Source organism: Oreochromis niloticus, linkage group LG11 (assembly GCF_001858045.2).
Source record: "Oreochromis niloticus isolate F11D_XX linkage group LG11, O_niloticus_UMD_NMBU, whole genome shotgun sequence".
Taxonomy (NCBI): Eukaryota; Metazoa; Chordata; class Actinopteri; order Cichliformes; family Cichlidae; genus Oreochromis; species Oreochromis niloticus.
In genome coordinates this window covers 7,720,656-7,731,307 of record NC_031976.2, presented here as the reverse complement: position 1 = coordinate 7,731,307, position 10,652 = coordinate 7,720,656, and the positions used below count along the sequence as shown (strand labels likewise).

Genomic DNA, 10,652 nt, shown 5'->3' with positions numbered 1-10,652 from the left:
ACAGTCACACAGTCAGAAGATTAGATGGAAAGATGAATGGATGGTGGAAGTGTGAAGGCTGGATGCCGAGCGAATCAATGGACGTGTATAAATGGGGCAGATGAATAAATGGGTGGGTAAGTGAAAGAAGCCGTAGTTGTCAGCCAGATTAGAAATAAGGGTGTTATGTGATGACAAAACTGTGGTGTAAGCAACATTTTTTTAATAACTGGCCAACATTTTTGCTTTATCAGATGAGGCGGAACTTGCAAAGAGAGAGAGAGATGGGAAATTTCAGTCTGGAGAAAAGACTGAGGATTGATCGTTGATGGGATAACGTGAGTCTGACTTAGGATCCAGAAAAAAAACAATTTCAGATAAATTTATTTACATATAATAAAATAAGAGCAGAGGTTTTTAGGGGGGGTTGGGGTTGCTCTTTTGTTTGTTTGTTTGTTTTTTAAATTGAGCGAGATGAATAAGAAATGTGAGAGGAATGAGTAGAAATCATCCAAATACTCTTTGTCTCCGCCCACTGCATTCACATATTTGACAAAGTTGTAAAAATTGCTCTACACTTTTAATAAAGTTAAACTTTCTTTCTTTTCGAAATCTATGAACATCCCCAAAAACGAATGAACATAATCAGGAGCATGACAGCGTATATGCTGTATAGTGTGATATAATATTACCCCCTGCTGGTGGCCTCTGTCAGTGCAGCTAAGAGAGGTTCAGTTGGATTAAAGAATAGATTTGCTTCTTTCAGATTAGTTTTTGTAGCTTAAAATTTTTACTCTTAGTTTAATTTAGATTTAATCATTAGAATATGGATGGTATTTGCCAGGGACAGTCAAGAGATAACTTCAGGTACTGTATTGTAAACACTGCACCTTTTTGAAGGTAGCAAACAAACATCGATGTCGATCTACCATGTAGACGTCCCAGTCTCAGAAAACATTTGTACTAAACCTTCATCAGATGGGTGATATTGACAAATTTGATCAAACTGATAAAAGACCGAACCTAAAGGCTTTTTTGTATTTATTATTTTAGACAAAACAAACACTATCTTTAGTATTTCTTTCTTTAACTGTTTACACAGAAAGGTTGGGGACCATGTACTGCAATGGGGCATTGTGTGTGCTGACTCTGAGGCATGAAGGAAAACCAGGCCAAGTGTGACAAAGAAATACAGAATGTGACTTTTTTCTGCCTTCCAAGTTAAAGCTGGTATTTCTATGCAACCAGAACACATTCCACACTAGAAATTAGGCTATTAATAATAATGCAATTAAAACAGCTTTTAAAGAAAGATATGAGGTCAGCTAGTGTTACAGCCACTTTGTTGGGTTTACTATTTCACCTACTTTTAAACTCAGATAACTAATCAGCCAATCACAAGGCAGCAAATCAGTGCATTTTGTCACATAGACATGGTCAAGATGAGCTGCTGAAGCTCAACCTGATCATCAGAATGGAGAAGAAAGGTGATTTGCGTGGCTTTAAAATTGGCGTGGTTGTTGGACTTGACAGATTGGTCTGAGTATTTCAGAATCTGTTGGGATTTCTCACATATCTCTAGGATTTACAGAGAAGACAAGTTCTCTGAGTGAAAATGCCTCGATTCCAGAGGTCAGAGTAGAATGGCCAGATTATTTTAAGCTGATATGAAGGGGAAAGTAACTTAAATTAGCAACTTATTACAACAAAGGTATGCAGCAGGGCACCTCTGAATGCATAACATGTCAGACACTGATGCAGATGGGCTATAACAGCAGAAGACCGTACTAGGCACTCTTCTCAGATTAAAACAGAAAACTTGGCAAAACTTCACCTGGTTTGATGAGTCTCAACTTCTGCTGTGACATGTGGATTGTAGGATCGGCATGGATGCATTTTTTTCTTGGATTAATGGCTCAGGCCCCTTAGTACCAAAGAGCATCATTTAAATACTACAGTCTACCTGAGTGCTCCTGACCATGTCCATCCCTTTATCCTGCCAGTATGGACCAATATGTTTCCAGCACCTTGATACATTTTTAAGGCAGTTCTAAAAGCAAAAGCAAATCCAACCCAGCAAAGGAAAGGTGTGCCTAAGTGATCAGTGAGAGTATTTTTCTACACATGTGTAGCCAAACTAGCCAAAATGTAAGTTTAACTCTTAACAATGACCAGTAAACTACTCTGCCTCCTTAAGAGCTATGAGGTTTCTTTTTCCTACATTGCAGTGACACCTTATTCAGCCTTATTTGTGTAGTGTAAAAATAACTCCTCAATGTTGGATTAGGAATTTTTGTTTCTTCCAACAGAGGAAACAAGAAGAACTGGGCATATATAGCTTTATCTTTATATAAAAGGTGATAATTAGTTGTAGTGAGACTAAGTGCATGAAGATGTTCAGACAGTCCTGAGGATGAAAACACAAGCACAATGAATTAGTCAAATTGGTTTATTTATTTAACACTTGATCAGCTCTTTAATACATTCGAACTTACAATGAGATGTAGCTTTTTTGTGAAAAACAGACTGCTACTGTCAGCTTTTGTTGTTCTAATAACAAACATTCAATCTCGGATAGCAGAGAAAAAAGAACAAACAGCTGTGCTGAAAATGTGTAACCTCTCATAACCAAGAATCCCCTTGATCTTATTACACATTAGAGTTTAAGTATAGAACCGGCAACAGCAGAAAAACGAAGACAGCAGTGATGCACGTTCTGTCAGATCACATGACTGTGCATTTGTTATCTATACAACACTGATTGTCACTAAAACCGAAGCTGTGGTGACTTGGAGCAACCACCTTGCAAAGTTGCAAATGACTGAACAGAGAAGAGAATGAGAGGGGAAAAAAGAGGAGGAAGAAAGTGACCACCATCTGTTATCGGCAGCAAAAACAGGTCTTAAGGCAAACGCTTTCGGTTAACAGTCAGCAAACTCATTTAAGCCAACCTGGCACACACAACCCCTTCAAGACGCAACACACATGAAACTTTCTTCTCCACCAAATCAAAGCGCTTTGAGTGCTCAGTGAGAGTAGAAAAGCGCTATATAAGAACCAGTCCATTTACCAAACTGTCATCTGCTTCTGTCCAATGAAACTGCATCAAACATTATCTACAGATGAGAATCACAGATCACTTTGCAGATGGACAAAAGAAGAATTACTAAGTTACAAACTGCATAAAGATGAATTTTAATGAGAGAAAACAGAGAAAAATTGAATCCATACCAAGTGTAGATATTAACATCAAATATGAATGAAAGCGCTACATCAGACTAATGAAAACCCAGAGAAGAAATTATTTTGTGCTTTGAGATTTTTTCTTTCTAATAAACATATTGTATGGTTGCAGGGTAAAAGCAAACTGCAAATACTTGAAAAAGTATTGGACAACATTAATATGATACATTAACAGTACAATATATGGCATTATCCATGTAACAATGTGAGCGGATTACAGATTTTGAGGCACAATTCTGTAAATCTGAGGAGCTCTAACATAGTCTGCAACAGCATATTCCAGCTGTTTAGATCATTGAATGAGTTAGGCCTAAAATCTGCTGTTGTACCTGAAATGATTTGCCAGATAAATCAGATCTATGAAGGAGTGCTTTAGATTAGAAGATAAAGCTAAATAAGCACGTATTTACAGCATTTCACTGCCTACCACATCCAAGCACATTAAGATAAATCAATGAAACATCTACTGAATTAATTACGTAGGACATATTTGGAGGTAGTTCACCAGGACATATTAACTCTACAGTTTGGCTGTAACAACTGTGAATATACTGTGGTAGAAAACAAAGTTTACATTTCTGCGTCTGTGTTTTTTTGCAGTAATAATTTCCTCCTCCGGACATGGAATACAGTTTAGTCTAAGACAAAACAAGGAACAAGTGTTGCTCAGGACTACAGACACATTGTGTATGAACAATATGAGTATCACTTATCCATGCTCTGTTTTTTCTAAATTCATGCTAGTATGTATAAACACAAGATGGCACAGTAGTAACATACGCGTGATCCTCATAATATTTAGAGGCTATAATTCAAGCCTGAGCTAATCCACTTAGCTTTGAGCTACATCAAGCTGATTCAAGGATTTAAAGATTCATTAGAACCAATTCTCTTATTTACCTTTTTCCCATTGAAGCACAAATAAAAGCTTCAGTGAAGTGATAAACCTGAAATCTAAAGAAAGAATTCCAAAGCAATGTTATTAAAAAAGAAAAAGATAGCATCATAAACAGTGAGGCTCATGTGGATACTTTACTCACGTTTCACATGTTTACTGGTTTACATCACAGTAGGAATACGATCAAAGTGTTTTGGCACAGAGCCTTCATTAGAGCCCGACTCTTATTTCTCTCAGTTTGAAAACTAATTTTGGATAATGAGGCTGTTTTTCGTTCTGAGTAAAGCCTGTAGGGTCAAAAGCTTGTTTCCACTACTACGAGAGAATTAAAAAGTGTCATCTGTAAGTCAAAAATCTGTCTTATTATCTCAAAATTCAAGTTAGCTATCTCATAATTTTAACCTACTGACTCAAACTTATGAAAAAGTTCAACTGAAATCTTCCCAAAAAGCTGGAAAAAAGCCCCCAAAATGAACAAATAAAACGACTCCGTGGACCACAATAAAGGCAAATGCAATGTTCTTTGATTCTTAGGAAAACTGGTCCGTTTATTTAAAATGATTGAATATTCATTCATTGATGTGTAACTGCTTCGCATGTACAGATAATAAAGGAGAAAAGGATGTGGGGGAGGGGCAGGGGAAGTCATTCTTCCGCATTAGTTTCAAATTAGGGATGTCTGATTGAATCAAATTCCCCCCCAAAAAGGAAGCTTTAGTCAACCAAGTGCTTTGGTTGTTTTCTTCTTATCTTTATTATACACCAAACATCACATGATATGTAAAACTTAAAAGGTCAATCAAATGTTCTCTAAGTTTACATTAAGGCTGGTTGGTATGACTCCAATTAGAGTCATTTTTATTTTTAGTATTCCCTCTTTTGGCAATTCTTAATGGTATGTAACACACCTAGTGTTCACATCTAGTATAGGCAAGTATAACAGAAACCTCCGAATTCTTTTAAACAAACAGACAGTGACATTGTCGGTCACTGTCTATTTTCTAGGCTGCATATAAGGTTAAAGTGCCTAACAGAGAGCTGTCACGGGTAATCAGAATAGGTTACAAGGTTTTATGGGAGACAGCTTTTCTAAAGCCGGACTTCTACACTTTGTGTCTGTAAGTCTTTAATAGCTTTTCTATATACAATGTGCTTATTAATGTAGCATGTAAGTTTATCACCTTTATAACATTCTTAGCAGCTAGGAAAAAATCTACCTCAACATCGATTAAGTTGGTATTTTACATTTTCCATATGGCGACTGCAGGTGTTTGTCTTTTCCCGTGGAACATAATGGTTCCATTATGGCACCCCTGAAAACCCTGAAATTGCATGTAGTAGCAGTGTGAAGTGTGTCTTCCTGTCCTTCTCAGCAGAGGGCAGTGTCGAGACACCAGGAACAGCTCACTGGAGTAGCGGCTGCTTTCATGGCGCCATGAAATATTCTTCCTCATTTTCAGCTTTTTACTCTCTGATCCACGAGTTATAATGACAAAACTTAATTTCACATCTTCTCACATCCTTTTAACACTCAGGGTGAGTTTTCTTACTCCAAGCTCTTCCATGGTCTCTGGTTTGGTTCTGTGTGTCAGTGTGTGAGTGAGCGCACCACGAAACCAAAGGAAAAAATCCAAAATAACCCAGTTTCTCCAAATATTGACTCGTTTGCTTGACTACAATAGCCTCATTTTTAAGCACACACACAGTTTCTTGGTTATCCACCTTGTTCAAACAATGCTGGAACAGAGCTAGTGAGACGTGGTTTCAAGTCTTCAGTGTTTCGCTCTCGATGTGGTTTTGAGGTTAAGTACTACTTCAGTCCCCACATTTTTTCCTGCATTACTCTTCTGAGAGGTTTCCTCTTGGAGCTCTCTTTAATGCTTACACCTCCTCCATCACTTCCATGACAATCGTCCGCGGACCAGTCAGGATCAGGTTGCTGACGGTTCGGTAGTCGTGACAGAGGACGTTCAATCCGTTCACCGACACCACGAACTGACACACCTGGAGAAAGTAGACAGAAATGGGAGACGTGCTTGATCACCTTTAATGCCAGTCATAGAGAAAAAAGAAAAGAGGCAGATAGCGACATATTTAATTATAGCTGCAAAAAACTCCCCAGATAATTACAATACAGCCTGCAAATAAGTGCACAATGCTGTACTTATTGAGGCATGACCCGTATAATGGAGTGGATTAATCCTTAATCTTAATTTTTTTTACAACTTTATTTAATATTCACTGTATTGATGTGCTATTATTCAACTGTATTTTTATTTTATCAACATAAATGTGATGAGGACTGTTCTCCCTTACCAACTTACAAGAATAAATAAATCCCATCAAAATTTGCAGCCCCATGTGATCTGATAATGGAGAAATTAATTCACCTACTTCATAATACAACCCACACGCTGAAAACTACAGTGCACTTACAATGAAAGTTACTCATACATTACCTAAAATTACTCACGATATAGTTATTTCTTTGTTTCCTATAAAAACCTGACTTTTTACCACATTATTCTGGCATATCTATCTTTAAGGGCTTGTAGGCAAATATAATTATATTGTAATTTCAAATAAAGTACATTGAAATTCCTTTTAATTACAGGGAAATTATACCCTTAGTCGTGGCCCACATTGCAAAGTTTTACAAAAAGCCATCAAGCCTACAGAAGATTTCGAATTTCATTCTACAAATCCAAAATCTACTTTAAAATCAGTTTTTACTTCTGTCCTTGAATGCAGAGACATTTGCTGCAATGAAAGACAGCCTGCTCTACTTTATGAAAACTGTGCTTCTCTCTGTATCACGTTTTCATCTGTAAAGCTCTGCTGTCAACGCTTATAAGTATAATCTAAAGCTGCCTTACAGTTCTTTGGGCTTTAAGTTGGGAAAGCACATCACTGAGGGGATAGTGTGAGTGCCCTTTTGTCTTGTTAAGTGTTCACTTATTAACAGACTTATTAGTAAGTCTGTTCTGTTCTTGCGTCAAAATTATAACAGTGAATTAAAGACACATATTATTAATAACCTGCCCCAGCAAACGCTAATAAGTCCCCTACACTCTCATCTGAATACGTTTAAAGCTTATTTTAAAACACAAAAACAACCTAAAAAAACTCGGAAGCTTTAAGTTGTGAGCATTCAAAGCAATAGGTGGCCATCTTTTATATACAGTCTATGAACAATTATACAAACGAGCATCTGGTCGTCCTTCACTTTAACGTGCAAGATTGCAAATGCTTCTGGGTTGTCTTTTTTTAAAGCTCAGCACAAGTTTCAGTGTCAACAAATGTAACCTAACACAGGTGTCAGTGAGCACAGAGCACAGTCATAGCTCAAAACTGTGAGCTCACTGATGTAAAAAATATAACTGAGGTTGAATAACAAGAGGTACAACATGATTGCCTCACTCCAAACCACTCCTGTCACGCCTGAATGCCCCCTATGTTATCGTCTAACCACTTCTGCAGCTGCAGATAAAAATAAGGCGTCTTTTCAAAACTGCCTTTTAGCTGCCGCTCTTGCAACATGATCCTGCTGCTGTGTTTTTTGCAAACTTTTAAACCACATACTCACTCACATAAGCACTCCCTGCTTTACTGGCCCCTAAAAGTTGTTTTTTTCTCTTCACGATGCCAAAAAAGATCGATTAAGAACAAAAGCACCTCATTATTCTGATATTTTAATAGCCCATAAATCAACCAAGTGCAGACAGCCGAGGGAAAATTGAAGAAAAAAAACTAACAGATAGTTTATTGACTGTGCATACAGGAAACATTATGCATGTAGAAAATTTCTTGGAATGAACAGCTACCTAAACTTGCCTGTTACACAGAAAAGTGAACACATGCAGAGAGAGGCCACTAGGAATATTCTCACGGCAATCGCTGCTCAGTGTTTTTCCAGCACTCCTAAATGTTTCCGTACTAGAAAGCTCAAAATAGGCAAAGGAAATAAGAGGAAAGAGAGATTAAGTGTGATGAAGAAGAGGGGGGGAAAAAACGCCAGGCTGCTAATCCTATATAGCAGAGGAATTTAAGACCCTCACTGTAATCACACCCAGATCTCTACGGGCTATGCTGCACTATTTTCAGAGCCAAAGCAGTCTTCTTCGTTCTTCTTTGTTTGGCCATCTCATCTTTATCTTCGGTTCCCTTAATTCCTCTCTCTAGTCTACCTTTCCTTCCAGTATCTTTAACTATCTTCAAACTACTCCCCATCTTATCCCTCCTCTTTCTCCCCTATCAAAACATTCCTTCTCTCAGGCTGCAGGGTTGTTAATCTTGGCTGGACCTTAGCTGGACGAAATGTTTCCCCGTGCTGAGATGGTTAAAATCCCTCTCACAAAGTGAAATGACAGAAACAGGAACAGATGCAACAGGTTAAAAGGCGTGTGAAACGACTCGGCTGTAATCTGAGGACAATGACTTGCCACTTATTTTGGCCTTTTGCCTGGACTGTAGTTTCAACACCTTACAACATGACGGCCCCTCTCAGGACTGCGATCTTCTTTCATTAAACCCCAATAAAAACACTCAAGTGAGGTGGAACCTTCGAGGAAACGCAAGGAGTGCGATTAACTCCACGCAAATAAACTGGTGACGATGCTGCACACACCGCTGCACACGAGGAACTTAATGTACAAACCTGACACGATGGAAATCAGATAAAGCTAACGTAATAATCTGGTTTTTGCCGTGGTATTTATTGGCTTAATGGGTATAAAGTTTGCTCAACACAAACAGATCATGTTAAATGTTTCATAAAGATTCTACATAAGGTCTTCATATTATGTCACAATTATCCAAAATAAGTTTAACACACATGAAACATTCTGAGCGACGACACCTTTATGACTGACTTGAACCTGATGCATGTTTCTATGGTAATAATCAGCCGCCAGAGCAGAAGTGATATTATTTCCAGAGGCCGTTTCCTCTTTTAGTGCTAATACTCAAACTCATCTCCTCTACCTACTTCCTCCCCTTCCAGTTTTCATCTTCAGCTCATGTGTCTTCGCTATGGCAACCTTCCTTTCTTTCAGTCAGTTACACAAATTTTCTCCTTTAATTAGTTAAAGAAAACATCCCTGTAACAGAACAACTAAATGATGTAAAGAAAGTGATATGTACACAAGAAAGCCCTTTTGTTTCCATCGGTGACCACCCTACATGAGTAACACGCTATCAATAATTAATTTCTTGTTTTTCAGGCTCCTTCTACAATTTTTTCAGTCATTGCACTCTCTCCCCCCTCTCCATGTTGTGGTAAAGTTGCTGTGCTCTGCATTCCCAGGATTCCTTGCTGCCATTCTGTTGACATACCTTCATGGCAGCTGTAGCAGCACAGCTACCATTATCCTTTCATACTCCTTGATTTTTTCCCCACCCCTCCTACGGCACAATTGTGCCACTCTTTCCTCCCATCCTAGCATCCTCCTCCTGCAGGCTGAAGCTACAAAAAAAATCCTTAAACTCTTGTTTAACATTTAAATGCTTCTCTGACAGTCTACAGACTTAAAGGAGCTGCCCTCTTGAAATCAAAATCTACAGCAACGATAATCCACAGAAGTGCAAAAAGCAAGTTTATGTCTCAGATTTCACCAAGAAGTGCGTGTAGTACATCTGACTTGTTTTCCATTGTTCTTCTCTTCATTGCATCTGATGACAGACGCCTGCAGGGGTTGATCATTCTTTCAGTTCACACATTTCTACCAGTCTTACCTTCATGCCAGCAGCTGCAGCAGGTCCACCTGGATCCACAGCCTGGATGTGACAGGGTTTGCTTCCTCGCACCACAAACCCCCAGCCCACAGCATCGCCTACAATCTGAGGACAACAGCAGCAGATGAGACGCAGAATACCTCACTTCTTTTCAATCCCATGCTCAGTGTTTAGACTGAATATGGGATTAAAAAGATAGCTTTAGATGGTGAAATAATGTACTTTAAAGTATTGCATGCACATTATACTTTGCATTTTTGTCATGTGATGCTCAGCTGAGACTCTTTGGTGATCACACTTAACTTAGAAAAAGAATAGGGAGGGATGTATGTGTGCTGTCTGCATACGCCCATGAATCATGGGACCTTTCACATATATTAGCGTGTGTCTGTGTGTGTGTGAGGACATGTGTGATTGCTCAAATAGTCTCTGTTAGACCTCAGCTCTCTGTGTCTGTGTGTGTCATACAGTGAATGTCTTCTTTATAAAAGGTCCTCCTGGTCTCTGCAGCTCCTCTGGACTCACTTGTCTCTTCAGGACTGTTGAGAAAGACACATTAACACAACACACAATGTTACAGCAATAAGACGACACACTGGCATGGGCATGCGCAGAGGTCTATTTTTGGTTAAAAATGTTCGTGTGTGTGTGTAGAAACTATGAGTGTTGGTCACATGCTAATAATGTCTTTGAGGCACCCTGCTTCCTGAAACAGTATAGCTTTCCTTCCTCTAGTCCAACTTCCCCTAACCAGTACTCACATCGACATGACTCTCCACAAGGATCCAAAAGACTTTTG

The 10,652-nt window shown here is 38.7% G+C and overlaps 1 protein-coding gene across 3 annotated transcripts in view; it reads right to left on the bottom strand.

Annotated features, from left to right (window-relative positions):
• Positions 1 to 2,414: 2,414 nt before the first annotated feature.
• The window catches only part of deptor (DEP domain containing MTOR-interacting protein), a 37,590-nt gene continuing 29,352 nt past the window's right edge, over positions 2,415 to 10,652 (bottom strand). For all 3 annotated transcript variants that reach the window (XM_003452081.5, XM_005456737.4, XM_013275679.3), the window contains 3 exons: positions 10,322 to 10,392; positions 9,854 to 9,958; positions 2,415 to 6,124 (listed from right to left, as the gene is read on the bottom strand). In XM_003452081.5, the coding sequence (XP_003452129.2) occupies positions 6,002 to 6,124; positions 9,854 to 9,958; positions 10,322 to 10,392 (299 nt within the window). In that variant the 3' untranslated portion in view covers positions 2,415 to 6,001. The remainder of the gene's footprint in view (positions 6,125 to 9,853; positions 9,959 to 10,321; positions 10,393 to 10,652) is intronic.